This window comes from Raphanus sativus, chromosome 5 (genome assembly GCF_000801105.2).
Source record: "Raphanus sativus cultivar WK10039 chromosome 5, ASM80110v3, whole genome shotgun sequence".
Lineage (NCBI taxonomy): Eukaryota > Viridiplantae > Streptophyta > Magnoliopsida > Brassicales > Brassicaceae > Raphanus > Raphanus sativus.
In genome coordinates, this window is record NC_079515.1 from 1,779,400 (window position 1) to 1,797,248 (window position 17,849).

A 17,849-nucleotide genomic window follows, 5' to 3' on the forward strand; every position below is an offset into this window, starting at 1 on the left:
CAGAATTAGGTTTTCGTGTTTCTATCAAATAGTGTTCGCCAAAAGTGAGACTAGTATGTGAACTGAGAAACCACTTCAAATAATTTGGCAGCAGAAAACGTTGGGTCCTTATCTTAAAAAACTTTTGCGAGTTTCTCTCAAAGGCGGGCTTTTAAATGAAATTGATATTTTGGGTAACCCATTGGGCCTAATAAACTAAATTCCGGTTTAATCAGTCAACTTATCTACAGTCAACCATAATAATTTGATGTTTACTAGTAATTATTATTATGTAAGGAAATGTTTCCTTGTATATGGGCAAAGTCAAATGTAGAATTTTGTGTGTGATAACTGATAAGACTTGTAATAGTCAAAATTCATTGAATGAATATTCTTAGACCGAGTTTGAACCGGAATAGAAAAGATTCATAGAACCAAATTTCGGTGTACGAATTCCGGTTTACAAATTAATACGTGTCTTGGCCAATCACATTACAGCAATTTAGAGGACTAAATGGTAGTATATGAAACAAAATAAAATAAAACGCTCGTCGTCGTCTTCATTCATCTTCTGTTACTTCCTCCTCCGCACTCCGGTGATCGACAATCACACAGAAGTAATTGTAGAGAAAAAGGGCTCAGAGATGCATTCATTTGGATACAGAGCAAATGCTCTGCTCACGTTCTCCGTCACGGCCCTCGCCTTCATCTGCGCAATCGCTTCTTTCTCTGACAAATTCAGCAACCAGAATCCCTCTGCTGAGATCCAGGTAATGGAAAATTTTCGTTTTCCTAAGGTTTTATGTATGGATCTGCAAATGAATACTTTGATTCTGAATTGAAAACTTCGTTTTGTTTTGATGTGAGGAACTTAAATTGAAAATGTCTGAAGTTTGTTTGTTTCAATGGATATTGGTTTGGTCCTGTGATTGCAGATACTTAACATCAATCGGCTTAAGAAGCAATCTTATGGCAATGATGAGGTAAAGTTTCGATCTTTACCTAAGGCTCACCTGTGTTTGTGGATTGCTCAAGTTACTTCCAAGTGTAGTAGTAGTTCATGAGTCTTTAAGCTTTCGAATCTGGTTTCTTGTTATCACTCAAGCAGAGCGGTTTACATGTGATGCAGGTTAGCTTGACATTGGACATAAGTGCAGACTTGCAGTCACTCTTTACTTGGAACACCAAACAGGTTTTAAATAACATCTCAAAACACTTAAAAGAGTCCTTCTCCTTTTTACTATTACTTGTATGCTTTTGCTGGATATTTCCTTTATGAAAAATGCTTGCAGGTTTTCGCTTTCGTGGCAGCTGAATACGAAACCCCAATGAACTCCCTGAATCAGGTTTATTATTATAGTCCACACTTTGTTTTCAATGCAAAGCCTCATAAAGTTTAGGGACAAGCTATGGATCGACTTGAGATGATATTTTCATTTCTTCTGCAGGTTTCTCTATGGGATGCTATTATCCCTGACAAGGAACATGCCAAGTTCCGCATTCAAACCTCAAACAAGTACCGTTTCATTGATCAGGTACCACCACTAAAACAAACCCCCCACCAAGTCTTACCGCTTCTTTACTTATTCAAAACCAGAGTGTTGAGTTGATTGCGGATCTTTCAGGGACATAACCTTCGTGGAAAAGAGTTCAACTTGACGTTACATTGGCATGTCATGCCCAAGACCGGCAAGATGTTTGCTGACAAGATCGTCATGCCTGGTTACAGTTTGCCAGATGCATACAAATGATGAAAAGACTGAAGAAAGCTTCTAAGAGTTTTTGAATTTCGTCTCTTTTATTCTGTATAACTACTATTGGATTTTTTTCTAAATAGAAAGAATAAAAACATGACCATGAGAGTTTAGAACGTTGTTTCAACAGAACTATGACCTAACTCTTTAGCTATTCTTTTGCTGTTCATTGATTCTCTAACCAGCTTCACATCACTCCACCGTCCAGCTCTAGCGTAAATATTAGATAAAAGCACATAGATTCCGCTACCGAGTTCTTCTGATTCATTTGCTACACATCTTATTCGATCAGCTAGATCGAAGTTCTCATGAATCTCACAACCATTCAACAACGCACCCCAAACATTAGCATTGGGTTGAACCGGCATAGTCTTTACCAATCTCTCTGCCTCTTCAAAACAACCAGCACGGCTCAAGATATCAACCATACATCCGTAGTGTTCAACCGTTGGTTCTATGCCGTAAACATCTCTCATCTCCGCAAAGTATCTCCGTCCTTCCTCCACCAAACCTACGTGGCTGCACGCATACAACACCCCCACAAACGTGATTCCATCGGGTTTAGCATTACCTTCCTCTACCATTCTCTGGAACACACTCAACGCTTCGTTCCCGTGCCCGTGACTCGCTAACCCGATGATCACAACCGTCCAAGCTATCGTATCTTTCTCCTCCAGATCTTCAAACGCTCTCTTCCCGCTCTCTGCATCACCCGTTTTACCATACATATTCACAAGCGCACAGACCACAGAAGCATCCTTCACAAACCCGGTTTTCAACACATAACCGTGAACCGTTTGCCCCCATTGTAAACATCCTTGTCTCATGGAAACTCTTATGATACTCAAAAACGTTACTTTATCAGGAGAGACACCCAAAGAAACCATATCCGAAAACAAACGCATCGCTTCCTCCGCATCACCGTTCTGACTATACCCTGTAATAATCGAATTCCAAGAAACCAAGCTTCTCTCAGGCATTTCGTCGAACAGATACCTCGCGGTCCCCAAGTCTCCGCATTTCCCATACATATCGACGAGACTCGTCGCCAAGATCACATTAAAACCACCTCCCGACTGAAGAAACGGATCAAAGCCTAACTCTTTAAGAAGCCCATGAAACCATCTCCCTCTCTCAATATCTTTACACCTCCCACAAGCAACCAGAAGATCCACCATTATCATCTCATTCGCCTCCACACCATGACTCTCCATCTCACCAAACACCTCAATAGCTTCACTAAACAGATTGTTATTCACAAACCCAGACACCAAACTCCCCCAAGCAACAACGTTCCACTTCGGCACACCTTCAAAAACCCTCAAACCACACGCCACTTCACCACAGCACATGTACATATGAAGCAAACAAGTGGAAGCATACATGTTCGATTCAAACCCTGTCTTCACGACAAACCCATGAACACATCCCCCGAACTTAACATCTCTCGACACAGAACACGCTTTAAGGACATAAGGAAACGTGAAGTGATCCGGAGAGTACCCTTCACGAAGCATTTGTTTGTAAAAGGTCAACGCTTTATCTGAGTTTGGGCTGTTTGAGTAGCCTCTGATCATAGCGTTCCATATGTACACGCTCGGAGAATCGATTGTTTGGAAAATTGACGACGCGTAGGTGAGATTCATGGTCTCTGGGGAGCTGGTGCAGAAGTCTATGAGACGGCTTAGAGGAATGACGTTTTTGATAACAGAGGATTTGATCATGAGGCCGTGGAGTTGGTTCAGCTCCACCAGTGTTCTGCAGTTCTCCAGGTGGGAGAGAATTAGTTTGTAGTGCTTCTTCATCACTGGAACAAACTCATCAAAGCTCCTTTATAAAATTGGGTGAAATTGAAATGTTTAAGAGTTACAGGTTTAATTTTTAGATTTTAAAATAGTTGGAGGTTAAACTTGCAATTTCCAGAAAATAACATTAATAAAAGGTAGCTCTGTTACATAACGTCGGCGGTTAACACTCTGGAGAGAGAGAGAGACGTGAGGAATGGCGGCGAAGGAGATCGACGTCGGGAGCAGTTCAATCGACGTAGGAGATCCATGTCCAATTTGCCTCGGACCCATACTCCAAGAATCATATCTTGATACATGTTTCCGTACGCCTCTCTCTTGTCCTAATCTGGTTTTATTGGTTAAGACATATGTTTATGGTTTAGGAATGTGTTAGCTATAAAAGTAGATTGAAAAAGTCTGTTCCTTTTGTCTTTTTCTGCAGACAAGTTTTGTTTCAGATGTATCAAACAATGGATCAAAGTTGTTTCCAGCAAGGTCACAAAGCCTTTGTCTTCTGTTAAGTGTCCTCTCTGTAAGGTTTGCTGCTTTCTTGATAACGCTTTTTTTTTTAATTAAGTAGTATAGGTTCAAACACTTGATTACTTAAGAGGAATGAGTATGATAATGTGCAGAGGGATAACATCTCAATCATATACAACTTCGACGGGCACTCTTTTGACCGGCATTATGTTGATCCTAATATTACAGATGGGTAGGTTCCTTGATATCAAAGCTTAAAATCTTATTGACAGTAAAAGCAAAGAGCTTATCTACATTATTGTTTGTGCAGCTTTGTCCTAACAAAGGAACAGAGGTATAGATTGCAATGTTACTACACCGAATCAGGTGTGTGTAGCTTTATAATATGTATGACTGGTGTAAACTGTGTCCAGCTGGTCCATGAAGAAAGTTTAAGTTTTCCTGTTTCTTTTTTTTGGTACTATAAACCAGGTTTCTTGGCGGATGTGTTTGATGTTCCTCGGTTTTGGAAACTGAAGAAGTTACTCCAGCGAAATCGGTGGCTTGAGTTCTGGTTGAGAAGGGAGCTTCAAGCTCTGATGCAGGTACGCTTGCAGTTTCTTTTGATGGATCTTTTTTTTTTTGTGCTTTTATCTTTTTGCTCAGTTGTTGACAACTGTCCTCCTTGCTCAGGAGGAAGATGTTGATATCGTTCTGCATCATCTGGTCGGTGTAATGGATTCTTTCTGCAAAAGGTAAAACTCTTGGATCTAAGCGTCTTTTGATTGATTTGCTTTATGGCTTAACTGATCAAAGTAGAAGTGTAATTATTATCTCTTGCAAACAACGTTTATGTTCGTCTTTAGGATGTAAATGAAACCCACAGTTAAGCTTTTTCTTTCCTTCCTTTCAGAACCGAACAGAGACACAAGCAAGAAGCAAAAAGAAGCGGAGAGGCCTTCCAAGAACCGTTCAAATCGGTCATCGCAGAGGCGGCTCGTCCTTTCTTACTGGCGAGAACAGACCGGTTTGTTGACGAGTTAGAACTCTTCCTAGCGTCGGGGCTAAACATGGAGGCTTACGACGCAGTTTATAAGCAGAGATTAGATAAGAACAAGTCAAGAGAGATCGGTGTAGCCAATGAAGCAGGAGTAGAAGAAGAGAACAGAAGAACTCCCAACTTGTTCCTTTTTGAGGAAGACACCGACTAAGGTAAAAAAAAAAAGTACTCATCACTTGTAATGTGTAAAGAAACACACAACTCAATAGGCTTCAAGTGTGCAAAACTGATTACTTGTGTGTAAAGTTAACGTTTTTTGCCCTCACAAAACCAAACACAACATTTATTCATATATTATTTTACATTATTCATCATACAACAAACATAACATTTTACTACATTACTTTATATAAACTGTAGTGTTTCTTTGTACCAACTTTCTAGACGCATATACCATCCACACTAACAGAGACAGCGCCTTCGACAAGCTCAAGCGTTCACGATGGTACCACCTGCACAAAATCGCGTTTGCGTTACGCTAGTCACAATACAATAAAGACTAGTATATATATACACCTAGACAGAAGCAGAGAACTGTAATGGACTTAGAAAATGTACAAACTGGTAATAATTAGAAACTTACCGTTTGGATGGAGGATCTGGCCGGTGTAGTAAGAAGAGAAATGTTCACAAGCCAAGAAGACGTAAGAAGGAGCAACTTCCACAGGCTGAGCGGCTCTTTTCATCGGCGTCTCTGACCCGAACTGTTTGATCGCTTCTTCAGAGAAGGAAGCTGTTATGAGTGGAGTCCACACCGGGCCTGGAGCTACTCCGTTGACACGTATGCCCTTTGATGCGAGCTGAAGAGCCAACGCACGTGTGAAGGAAACAATAGCTCCTTTTGTAGAGGCGTACTCTAGCAAGCTCGAGCTACCTTTGTATGCAACAACCGACGTCGTGTTGATGATACTGCTTCCTTCCTTCATGTGCTTCACCGCATACCTATATATACATATACTCTCTCAGTTTCATAACTAGAACCCTCCCTTTCATGACTAGAATTTTTTTTGTAAATTATTTCAGAAATATAGAATTTTTATGTGTTTCATAAATTTGCTATTGGCCTATCTAACTGTAAATTGTAAATTTGTTTACCAAGCTATAATTTTATTTGTTCTATAAATTTTATATTATTTTAACAACAATAAATTGTTTTCAAAAAGTAAGTTGGATTTATTGAGTTATTATTACTGCAACTTTATTGAATTTATGATACAAAATTAATTTGCTTTTTAATAGGTGAGAGAAGGTATTCATTCCTCAGTACGGTCGGATCATTACCAAACCTCTTTTAATGTTTCATGTAATCACTTACTTGACCAAGAAAAACTGAGAGAAGATGTTGGTGCGGAACACTCTCTCAAGCCTAGCCTCCTCGATCTCCTCAATGGAAACCTCGTGCTGCTCAGCTGCGCAGTTCACAAGCACATCGATGCGTCCAAAGGCGTTGACAACTTCGTCAACGGTCCTCTTGCAGTTCTCTTCGAACCCTAGATCCACGGCGATCATGATCGGGTCTTTAGCTTCCCTCGTCTTAGCCTCGTGAAGCAGACGCAGCGTTTGGTCTGCGTCTTTGTCCTCTCGGCCTTTCACGTACGTGAAGGCCACGCTCGCTCCTTCAAGCGCGTAGAAGTGACACACTGCTTGACCTATCCCTGAGTCTCCTCCGGTCACTAGCGCCACTTTTCCCTGCCATAAATTCAAAACGAACCTTGTCATACAAGCATACACTTGTTAACACTAACGGTTCTAATTTTATAAGATATTAGATTTCGTAGTGCCAAAACAAATGTAAACCTAGTTTTTGTATAGCTTTTGCTTATATAATTTTGTTTTGTCAACATACAATTTTAAAAACATTGACTTAAACACAAAACAAAACTAAATATATGTTATGTAAACATAGATACAAAGGGTAATTACATGGAGTTTGTTGGATGGTTTGTAGTTAGGGCTAAAGCACTGAGGAGTTGGATCCATAGCATGTTGTACCCCTGGTTGTTTCTCTTGCTTCTGCGGCGGAAACCCACTAGCCATCTCTCGTCGTTCTTTTCTTTTTCACTTGATTAGAAATTTTACAGGGGAAAGTGTTGTTTGTGTGTTTGGTGACCGAGAAAATTGATCCAAACAAATAAGCAAATGAACGAGTTTAAAGCCATGAAGCATGTTGAATGATGTACCACGTTGCATCTTAGACTGGTTGACATGCGGAAGTTACTTCAACGGTGCAGCCACGAAGGAGTCCACGTGGCGAACATCAGCTTAATTATTTGGGATAGTCTGATTTAGAGATATATACAAACTTGCATGAAAGCTAGCCTGTCACAACAAAAACACAAAATGCTTATTTGGAACTTATTAGTTGGAAAAAAACATTCATAGATGCATAAAAAATCGTTAGTAATTTATTTAAAGCTTATGAATACAGCTTAATTATGAAGATTGCTCCATTGTTATATTATTTTCTTGTTTAAAATAACACAACATATTCAGGAATCAATTTTTAGATTTTGATTAAAATAGGAAAGAAATGGAATGTATTAATATATGCAAAAGCAAAATGAAAATACTTTTCACAGTTTATTATATATTTACTTTTACGTATTAGATTGTAATTTGTACTTAGTTCTGCTGATATTTGATATGATCTTAAACCATAGAGATTGAATGGATAATAATTTATAAAAATAAAATGAAAGAAAAAAAACTATATCCATTTTCTTTCCCTTAGTGTTCTATTGACATATGTATCTCAACCCTCTTTTGGCTTAGCCTTCCCCGTTGTTCATGTGTCCTCTACACTTGTATTCTTGGATATGATTCCAAGTTTCTTTAGCAGAGAGATTCAACTGCTCATCATTCTGATTTCAATGGCTATTGACTCTTATTACCATTCTTGGGAATGATCAATAATCTGATCAGAGAGCTTCTCCTCAAGGTTCAATCAAGAAATCATCAAATGTAGCAAGTGACTGTAATCTCTGACCCAGTGAAGCAATAGTTCTCTGGCACTCTGCAAATTTTGAGGCAGCCACTGCTAGTTCCTTCTCCTGTAATTGCCACAAAAGAGTTTCATAACATACGTGTACATAGAAGGTGTTATGTAATATTATTTGCATATAGATGACAAGAGAGTCTTACCTGCTTCAGCGTATAATCATCATCAAAAGCTCTCACATGATTAGGCTCATGCTCTGCTTCACCATGATACTCAAGTTCGTGTTTTAGTTTTGAGATCTCATCTTGCAGCTCTTCGCACTTTGAAATGTGTTTTGCTGATAACACGCGTTCCTTTTCTATACTCTCTTCCAATGATTCGATCTTCAAGACCAAAGATTCCGCTTCTGCTTCCACGTCTCTGAGTCTTGACTCAACAGCTTCTGCTTTCGCGTTTGCAGCTTTTACACCAACCTCAGCAGCTTCTCTTGCATCCTTTGTTAGACGCAGAAGAGTTTGAAGCTCTGTTAACTTTCTCTCTGTTTCCTTTAGCCGACTTTGCGATGTCTCTAGCTGCTTCTGTGTCCCGTTTAAACATATGGTCAGCTCCAGCTTTTCTGCTCTCATAGTCTCTAGCTCTGATAGATTCACTTGTGCTTTGTTTAGCTGCTTTTGAAGATCCTGAATTTGACTTCCGGATTCACTCAACAACAGCTCTAGATCATTGTTTTCTGCTCTCGTAGTCTCTAGTTTTGACATATCCACTTGTGTTCTGTTTAGCTGTCTTTGAAGATCATGAATCTGCTTTCTAGATTCATCCAAAGACAGCTCTAGACCTTGAGCTTTTGGTTCCAGTTTCTTCAGCTTCTCCTCTGTCTCCATCACTCGACTCTGCAGTGTCTCCACTTGCTCTTTGGACTCATTCAAAGCCATCTCCAGCTGCAGTTTCTCCACCTCTACCATCTCTACTTTTTCCTCTAACTCAGAAACTCTCTGAAGTGAGGTTTCAAGTTCATGTTTTAGCTGCCTTGATTGTGCATCAGGTTTACTCTCTGAGTGTTTTCTTCCCGGTTCAGAAGGTTGCCGAGCAGCTAGCTTTTCCATCTCAAGAAAATCATCCATTAAACCGATATCTACTGAAGGAGCCATTGAACTCTTCCCAACAGATCTCTGTGTAGGACTCTGCACTTCATTATCACTAAAAGAGAATCTCCCTGAGTAGTCTGACTGATTATCTACAGAAGACTTGTTGACAGATCTCTGAACCATGACTCTCAGTTTCCTGCACTCCGCTTCGAGTTTAGTCAACTTTTTAATCCCTTCAAGCTGCTGCTTACTGGCGGATTCAGCAGCCTGAGTGCTCAAGTCCCTCTCAAGAGTTCTTATCTTGACCTCTTCTGATTTCGAGAGTAGTTGTACCTTCAAAGCCGAGTTCTCTTTCTCCAACGCCTCTAGTTTCGGGTAAAGATCTTCTTCCTGAACCGAAGCAGTTCCAAGTCTGTCCTGAAGCTCCTCTATTCGGGATTCGAGTTCAGATTTTGCAGCTTCCCACTCTGAGCGTTTCTCGTTTACTGCTTCTTCGATCTTCTGGTTCTGCTCTTCTCTTCCTTGCCAGAGTTGCCTCACGCATTCCTTGAGTGCACTGTCGAGATGAGTGTTTCGATCCTCAAGAGCAGAGACTTTGCTCACAGAAGCATCAAGCTGTTGCTTCAGAGCCGCGGCTTCGTTCTCTGCCTTCTCCCAACCCGCCACAGCTTCCTCTGCAACTTTGGCATGCTGCTTGGCGAGGTCGTCTTTTAAACTGACGTTTAAAAGAGCTGCAGAGAGCCTCTCCGTTAGAATCTTGATATCAGCCGTTGCCTCTTCTTCTTCTTCAACTTCTTCTTGTTCTCTTGTGACAGGTTTAGATATTAATTCCGGTGAGTGAGATCTCTGTGTGTTTCACATGCCAACACACATCAAAACCATATTAACAATTAATCTCTCTCATAGTTTTAGTCACATACAAACATAAACAGTAACTCCAATGATAGATGGTGGAGTCAACGATCAAACAAAGACACTGCAACAACAAACAGATCAAAATGACAAAGACAAGTACCAATGTGAACATGAACAAACTAAATCTTCTTCTAGTTTCAATCACATTTCTACCATAACAAAAATCTATCAAGTTCATCAGAAAAAGATGCATTTACTACATAAATCTCAAAACTTTGGATTCAGGGAGACCAAGAAAAAAAAAGAGAGAAAGGTGTTAGTTACCTGATCGTCTGAGAATCTTTCAGAATGAGAAGAGAGAGAGCCTGTGCTCTCTGTCTCTCCAGGACTTTTCTCAGAAGACTTCCTCCGCCATAACCAGCTCCTCCGGTCCATCTCCTCCACACCCACCACCAAACATTCAAACACAATTCATCTGCCAAAATAAAAACAAAGCTTTAACTTGCAATAAATAAACAAAAGTAAAATTCTGTTGGAGCTCTCATTTGCAATTCACTCTCTGACAAAAAAGAAATCAATTTTCCCCCAACTATAAAATATCACCAAATGTCTAATCTTTTTTTTTTGGTGAGAAAGCGTAGAGGAGCAGGTGATTGATATTGATTGCTTGAGATGTAAAAGATGAACAAACTGAGAAACGTAACAAGATACCTAACGCCACAACACATACCTCAAATCTCACGCCACGAAGAAAGAAATAATTGAGGCAATGAGATTAGTGTGTGAATCTGGCTATCATATTCAACGTCCATGTTCACAAAAGAAACACAGATTAATTTTAATTAAATTTAAAAAAATAAAGATTTTTTTTTTTTGAAAAAGGTGGAAGGAAGTCTCGATGATTGAGACCCACCACATGATGGTAATAATGTGGAGAAGAGGAAAAATCTGAATATACGCCAAGTAGCAAATTACTTGTCCTTTTTAATTTTTTTTAGAATTATCCGTATTGAAAATTCGCCATTACAATTACAGCCAAGCACTTAAAAACAACAAAGAAAAAAAAAAGCCTATTGGAAAGAAGAATCATTTATCTGTAATTGTATTTCAATTACAAAAATGGGATAGAAAAAAATCGAATATGTTTATTGACGTAAATGTAGAAGAAGAATTTGTCAGTGTTTTCCAGTGAAGATCGCCGTATCCGTACAAATCTTACGATTTGGTTAAAAGTAAACAAAACATGTTTTGCTCGTGTCAGAGATCTGTAGGCTCTCTTCTTTTATTCTTCTTTTCACATTGTTGTGAGCTTCTGAGTCACACACATAAGCAAACAAATCGATTTTTATTATTCTTACACTGTTTCCTACAAAATAAATAAATGAAATGGAAACAGTACAAAATTTTGGATAGATTTGAGTAGTAAAACGTTTATTGATGGATCTACAGATTATCAGAAATAATCGACAGGCACTGCAGAGAGACAAACAAGTAAAAAGGATGTCAAAGTCTCATTTCTTCATATTCAGATGTTTCGAAGGAGAAGATTAGGTACCAATGAAGGGATGAAGATGAACAGGGAATAGCCGTAGAGACAGAAGAGTTGAACTAAGCCTGACGGTGCAGAGAAGTATTTCAGAACGATATATAAGGCGAGAGGAATAATCGTGACATAGCCCTAGAACACTCCTGCGGACCAAGTCACCAGATTGATATCGTAGTTCCATTCTTGTTTCTTTCCATTTGTGTGCTACGTATGTGACAAATGTGCCGATAGATGCTGCCACGAATATCAAAGTCGTGCATATCCAGAACGGACCGTACCTGCAAAAACACAAAATCAACTGGTGAAATTGGCACGTAGAAGCTGGGTATTAGAAGGGACATATGGATTTGTGATGTTCTAAGAGAAGGGGAGTGGAGATTCCGCCGGTGTCGTGATAGACATATTCAAAGATTGTTAACAGAGATAAAGGCTTTTCACCTAATTAACCCTAACAGATGGAAGGGATGAAGTATTATGGAACTGTGGTGATAATGACTATGGCACCAAGTTCATCTCCTACAAAACTTGGAATCAAATCAGGTTGCACAAGGAGAAAGTATAGTGGGGTAAGATTGTTTGGTTCTCAAGCAGATGTGGTCAACCGCAGCATTACCTCTACTGTGGAGAGCCTGACAAGACTAGGGATCACTTATTCTTTGCATGTCCTTATACATTCACTCTTTGGGTGAAGGTAGTAGGGAATTTTTTTGGCTCCTGAGATTGGTTCTGCAAGTCACCATTTACTTCTTCTGGCGTGAGCGCAATGAGAGGAAGCACAATAATAGTAGTAAGATGGTCGGCCAGCTTGCAAAGATGATCGACAAAACAGTCAGAAACCGCATTACATCTACCAAGTACTCCTTAAACCCGAGACTACATGGACTGATGATCAGGTGGCTCGCAGCTCATATTTCTGCAGTTTAGCTTTCTAGAATTCTTGTAGAAAAAAGCAGTTTTTGGACTAATCATAGGTACATATTTTTTTTTGAGATGATTAATAAATTTAAAATTTTATCAAAAAAAAGATGACACATAGTGTGCTCAATAACTTGAGTTTCATTCCAACAACCAAGATTCAAATTCTCTCAACTTAAACGTAACTAACAAGCAGACAAAGCTATAACACAGGTGAACTTGGGATGATCAAAAACAAACATGCTTTGAAGTTCATTTTGCAATTTGCAAAATCTTTATATTTGAGGTTTAAAGATGTTTTTCTCCAAAATCAAAACTTCAGAAGCGTGTATATTATGCAAATTCCTTGTATTTATTATAAATAATTTAAATCCATAAAATAATTATAAATAACTAGCACATATATAAAAATATTACATCAATGTTAATTAATAAAATGTTACACTAAAATACAAAATTTTATATAGAAATACCTAATTAAATATTAAATTACAAGAAAAATAGCACACAAAACTATTTCTCTATGTGATCTGTAATGGTAAAGACCAAAAAAAATGAAACCTAAAATTTGAAGTTTTAAAATTCGTTTTGGAGAGCAAAAAAACTCTCATATTTAATGTTATATGGTATCTTTTGATGATTCCCTCGGAAGAAAGTACAAGCAACATCATCATGAGAAAGGCTTAAGTTTATCTTTCTTTCGACTTATTTTGAACCACTTCTTTCACTATACAACCTCTTGAAATAATGAACTCCAAAATCAAAGAATGCAACTAATTTCATCATGCATTTGTTTTTTTTTGTGTTTGCCTTTTAACATCTATATATCTCGTTCTTTAGAAACTCTTAGTTTACCCACCTGCTTGAAGATTGTTGAAAGATTGAGATTATCTTCAAAGTCTCTCCCACTTACTATAACTTCAGTGACACCATGTGTACCTTCAATTTTGCTAGAAGAATCACCGAGCGTAAGATTCTCGTATGACAAGAAGTTCAATCCCACTGAGCCCCAAGATTCATTAGAATACACTTAGAACTATATCATAACATCTGCAACTCAAACACTCTTTAGATGTGTTGAATGCTTCAGTAACACGTCATATGTGAAGATTTTCCCACATCTTAATGAATATGTATGAAGATGTTAAGGAATTTATGTCATTTCAAGATTTATTGTTTATGTTTTGGTTATACTTAGATTCATGATGCACAACAATTACTGCGAAACCGTAACAGTGAAACCAATACATTGAGTTGATAGTTTATAAATCAAATTGTAACAGTGAAAATAGTACATAAATTTTCATATATAAAGATAAAGTTTGGAACTTTTTTATGAATCATACGGTAACAGAGAAAAAAAATATTGAGCCCAAGTACAGTCTACATTTATTTTATTGTGTGTTGACACAACAAATTCACAATAATATTGCCCAAAAACTGTAAGATTATAAAATTTGTATATAATTACTTTAGAAAACTTCATGGTATCTCTAAAACAATTTGTGATTATCCATTGAATATGGTTCTTGGTGAAATCGAAGCCACAATTACTCTACATTTTTCAAGTTTCAAAACATATGCTTCTTCAAATGTATAGATATTTATTTTTGATTAAAACTAATAATAGCATTACGTAAATCGCAAACCAATGACATTCCTTTCTTTTATATGGAGTCTTTTGGAATTTGGTACCAAAAGATCCTTTGTTAATTCTTGGCGCACTTCAATCATGCTCACAAAAAGACTCTTGGGAGAAGCAATGTTCTTAGACCTTCGGAAGGTCTTCAACCACTTTGTAGAGGATTGCTTCCTGCTCTAATTCTCTACTCATGGTGAATGACTTACATGAACCAATTTGACCATAGGAGATCAAACAGACATTGTGGCCCTTAAGACTTGAGGTGAGAGAATACAGCATCTGCATACAAATTCATAGAAACTCAAGTTAGAGGAGGTAATTATTTGTTTATTCAATGAAAGATACAAAAATAATTATGTTCAGTTCTTAGATTCTAAAATTATTAGGTTGATGTGGATTCACAAAAATGTTTTTCCACAATAACAACAACAATAAAAAACATAGCTAAATCTTCAGCTGAAGAAATATCCAAACTTGTAGATCACATTAGAATTCTTGAAATTTGAATGAAGAGATCGTTTGTTCATAAATGTATGGTGTAACAATTGATTTCTATAGATTTCACTTCTTAATCTTCTTCTGTCTCACAATAATTACGAAGACCAATTTGAAGAAGAAGATCTACACAACTTTATACCCCTTCCCTCCCACAAATAAACTAATAGTTATAGTTGTCCAAAATAGTGTATCTTAGTGAACTCGAAGCCATGATTACTCCACACATTTCAAGTTTCAGAAACTATGTTTCTTGTCATTTACAGATTTTTATTCTTATTAGTAATCTTCAAAATATTTTGTAAATCATAAACTAAAATGAAACTTTTTTTTTGGCAGACTACACAAGATATATGGATTGAAACTCCAATATCAATCAATTCAAAACTAGAAATTTTCGAAAACTTGTTTCAAAAGATCTTAATTGTAGCCGAGCACCCTCATTTGTGAACTTCGTAGATTGAATCAAAGAAGAAAAAGAGGTGCAAACTAATCAATGGATCTCTAATTGATGTATCAAGTAAATTCAATTCTTAGATTCCAAAATATTATGTCAAATGCTTATGTATGTCATTATGACATTTTTGTATTCACAGAAATGTTTCTTTAACTATAACGGCAACAAGAAAAACATAGCAAACCTTTAGCTGAAGAAATATCCAAACTTCTTGTAGATTCCATTGTAATTCTTGAAACTTGAATTAAGAGATTGTTTGTTCATGAATGTCTTGTCTAATAAGTAAAAAAATTGTTTCTAAAGATTTGAGTTTTCGTGACAAAAAAAAAAGATTTGAGTTCTTACTCTTTTTTCACACAGTAGTTACTAGTAGAAGACAAATCTGAAGAACAAAAGATCTAAAATCTACACAGCTTTGTACCTCAACAAATAAACGAATTGTATAAGAGACCAAAAACTAATTCCATATCAACTTCACTCACTTGAACAAGAAACAGAGTTTGAGCCATAGCTAATAGCTTGCAAGCTAGAATGAGTCATATTCGTCATCCATCTCCTTGGAACTCCCTCTGATTCTCCAGCCAGGTTATATGCATACGAACTCCACACGTTTCCACCATCTTCACAAGAACTCACAAACCCTAACCTTCTCGCCTTCTGCGTCCTCTCAAGAACAATAAGACTAGAGAAAGTCGAAAAGCTATTACCAACAAACACATCCGCTCTTAGACACACCTCGTAATCTATAGCAGACTGAATCAAATACGAATACTTTCCATAAACCTCTTCTTTAACCCCAAGCTTCTTCTTCTCAAAAGGTATCAACCCTTCCCTCCAACCCTTTAAAACCGATGATTCTTCTTCTTTCTCTTCTAAGAGGCTATCAGCTACTGCTAGGTAAAGAACTGTGGGAGTCTTTAAACCTGAAATGTTCCCTACTCTCTCCATAATCTCCCTTTTACTACTACAAATCTCTGAAACTTTTTGCCTCTGCTCTAGCTTCTTACAATGTATCATCCAATCTATCTCTATCCTCATATGAACCGCAACAAAAGGAACAGGACCCTGTCCTCTTGCTGCATTCTCCCCTGCTTCTCTGATTTTCATCACAACTTTGTCTGCTTCTCTTGAGATCTCATCAACCACAACCATACACTCAAAGACCTTAGCATAATCCTTAACAGCCCAATGATCATGCCACAAGAAGGGGTTCTTCCCTTTGACACGGATCACTTCAAACTCATCCCTAGATACAGATTGTTTCAACTGTTCCAAGTCTCTCTCCACTGTCCATCTTCTTCCACTACCTTTCTCTAACTCAAACACTTGTGTTCTGTTTCTAACGTCAGAGAACCGAGCTAGCCTCACAAACCCACTGCACAGAGAGTTGAACCTTTCGAACTGAAACACTTTATCAAACGGAATCGGAAGAAGCTTGTCTACTTCCTTGTAGAACAAGGAAGCGCTCAAGCTAGGCATGAGAAGCGTTCTGTTCATGGTTCTCGCAGTCAAGCAAGCTCTGGCGAAAGCTATCTTCTGATTGTTCAGTCCCCATACGATCTGAGGAACCTCGAGAAACTTATCTGTCCTGACTCCATCGGTTGAGGAGGAATCTGAGGTGTGACGAGCTCGAGTCAAGAGAACGTTTCTGGGAGAGGAAGAGAGAAACAGAGCTTTGTAGAACAGAGCAATACCAACGAGTACAAGACATTTGAAAGCGATGGATTTTGAAACGAGTCTCAGATTCTTGTAACTCAAAGGATAATTCATCCGATACAGAGAGAGACGAATCGATTCAGTTTCACCTTCTTCTCCAATCAGAAACCTGCATGAATCGAAAAAAAAAACAGAGCTTTAACACTATTCAGATACCAAAAAGTAACATGCATGCAATTGCAGAGTTATATAACCCTAAAAATCGAAACTTTATTGAAAATCTGGGCTCTGATGAATCGAAAAACAGAGCTTTGACAGTAATCAGACTCAGGAGTGACATGCAAGATAAGAAACCTTTAAAAATTGACACTTTAAGCAAAATCTGGGGTCGGATGAATCGGTCTTAGAACATGACATGCAGATCGATTACTAAGAAACCGAGAGAGATTCGAGTCAGTTAAAAAGATGGGGATGTAATCAAAATCACATCTTTTTATTTTTTAGGTATATAAGTTGCAGGCGAACATTACAAAGGAATAAAACCTAAAAAGGAAGTTATGCTCTTACCCTTTAATTTAATTTCTGATATTGTTCTATCGAATATGGTGATGAATTTGTGAGACAAATAAGACAAATAGAAGAAGGAAAAAAATCGATGAGAAATCGCTCGAATCACGGATTATGAGTTTATTTTCCTTTTTTATGAACAAAGCTTTAAAGCGAAGCAAAGCTGGAATCGAAAAGGCTAATAATAATAAGAAAAATTTATCAGATTAATATAATCGAGCCAATCGTAGTCACCTGACTCACTGACAACTAAGAACCCACAAGAATATACAAACTGAGGTTTCCATTGATGACATATTGTTGATTTTTTAAGGAATAAAATATTTGAGATAATGAAGCTTCTTGAACATAAACATAACATAATCACGGAGAAAAGTGCAAAAGGGGGAAGATTTGAACGGTGATGATGAAGCTTCTTGTGAATATTATTAAAAAATATAGGTAAGGATTGAATTTAATATTTTAAGTTTTGTTGGTAAGGGTTTGGTGGAATCTATATATTTTTAAGCTTCACGCGTTCAGTCTAATTATGTGTTCTGAACGTATATGTTTTTTTTTCTCTTTTCCTAATACTGAACGTATGAATATCATAAGAAATAAAATATCACTAGTTTCTTTCGTATTTGACAATGGCCTCGAACAAGTCGCTATATT

At 37.7% G+C, this 17,849-nt stretch overlaps 6 protein-coding genes across 7 annotated transcripts; 2 read left to right on the top strand and 4 right to left on the bottom strand.

Moving 5' to 3' along the window:
- Positions 1-510: 510 nt before the first annotated feature.
- Positions 511-1,902, top strand: LOC108862116 (signal peptidase complex subunit 3A). Its single transcript, XM_018636153.2, has 6 exons — positions 511-749; positions 915-962; positions 1,109-1,171; positions 1,272-1,325; positions 1,428-1,514; positions 1,605-1,902. The coding sequence occupies exons 1-6, from the start codon at positions 624-626 to the stop codon at positions 1,728-1,730; spliced, it is 504 nt and encodes a 167-aa protein (XP_018491655.1). The 5' UTR covers positions 511-623; the 3' UTR covers positions 1,731-1,902.
- Positions 1,626-3,665, bottom strand: LOC108862113 (putative pentatricopeptide repeat-containing protein At3g05240). Its single transcript, XM_018636149.2, has one exon. It carries the CDS (start codon positions 3,536-3,538, stop codon positions 1,844-1,846), a length of 1,695 nt encoding a protein of 564 aa, XP_018491651.1. The 5' UTR covers positions 3,539-3,665; the 3' UTR covers positions 1,626-1,843.
- A 15-nt stretch (positions 3,666-3,680) lies between these two features.
- Positions 3,681-5,329, top strand: LOC108862115 (uncharacterized). Its single transcript, XM_018636152.2, has 7 exons — positions 3,681-3,843; positions 3,963-4,057; positions 4,153-4,232; positions 4,311-4,366; positions 4,472-4,584; positions 4,673-4,734; positions 4,893-5,329. Exons 1-7 carry the CDS (start codon positions 3,735-3,737, stop codon positions 5,188-5,190), a joined length of 813 nt encoding a protein of 270 aa, XP_018491654.1. The 5' UTR covers positions 3,681-3,734; the 3' UTR covers positions 5,191-5,329.
- LOC108862114 (glucose and ribitol dehydrogenase homolog 2) lies at positions 5,307-7,171 on the bottom strand. The gene is made up of 4 exons (XM_018636151.2): positions 6,963-7,171; positions 6,355-6,728; positions 5,623-5,981; positions 5,307-5,491 (listed from the first exon to the last, which is right to left on the bottom strand). The coding sequence occupies exons 1-4, from the start codon at positions 7,074-7,076 to the stop codon at positions 5,469-5,471; spliced, it is 870 nt and encodes a 289-aa protein (XP_018491653.1). The 5' UTR covers positions 7,077-7,171; the 3' UTR covers positions 5,307-5,468.
- Positions 7,172-7,600: 429 nt separating this feature from the next.
- LOC108863123 (filament-like plant protein 3) lies at positions 7,601-10,805 on the bottom strand. The gene is made up of 4 exons (XM_018637441.2): positions 10,648-10,805; positions 10,242-10,392; positions 8,181-9,908; positions 7,601-8,089 (listed from the first exon to the last, which is right to left on the bottom strand). Exons 2-4 carry the CDS (start codon positions 10,350-10,352, stop codon positions 7,973-7,975), a joined length of 1,956 nt encoding a protein of 651 aa, XP_018492943.1. The 5' UTR covers positions 10,353-10,392; positions 10,648-10,805; the 3' UTR covers positions 7,601-7,972.
- Positions 10,806-15,293: 4,488 nt separating this feature from the next.
- On the bottom strand, positions 15,294-17,583 carry LOC108861271 (O-fucosyltransferase 23). 2 transcript variants are annotated; one of them, XM_018635106.2, is made up of 2 exons: positions 17,196-17,583; positions 15,294-16,797 (listed from the first exon to the last, which is right to left on the bottom strand). In XM_018635106.2, exon 2 carries the CDS (start codon positions 16,740-16,742, stop codon positions 15,447-15,449), a length of 1,296 nt encoding a protein of 431 aa, XP_018490608.2. In that variant the 5' UTR covers positions 16,743-16,797; positions 17,196-17,583; the 3' UTR covers positions 15,294-15,446. The 2 variants fall into 2 exon arrangements, with proteins under 2 accessions (XP_018490608.2, XP_018490609.2); XM_018635107.2 differs by lacking the exon at positions 17,196-17,583 and adding an exon at positions 16,983-17,175.
- Positions 17,584-17,849: the final 266 nt, after the last annotated feature.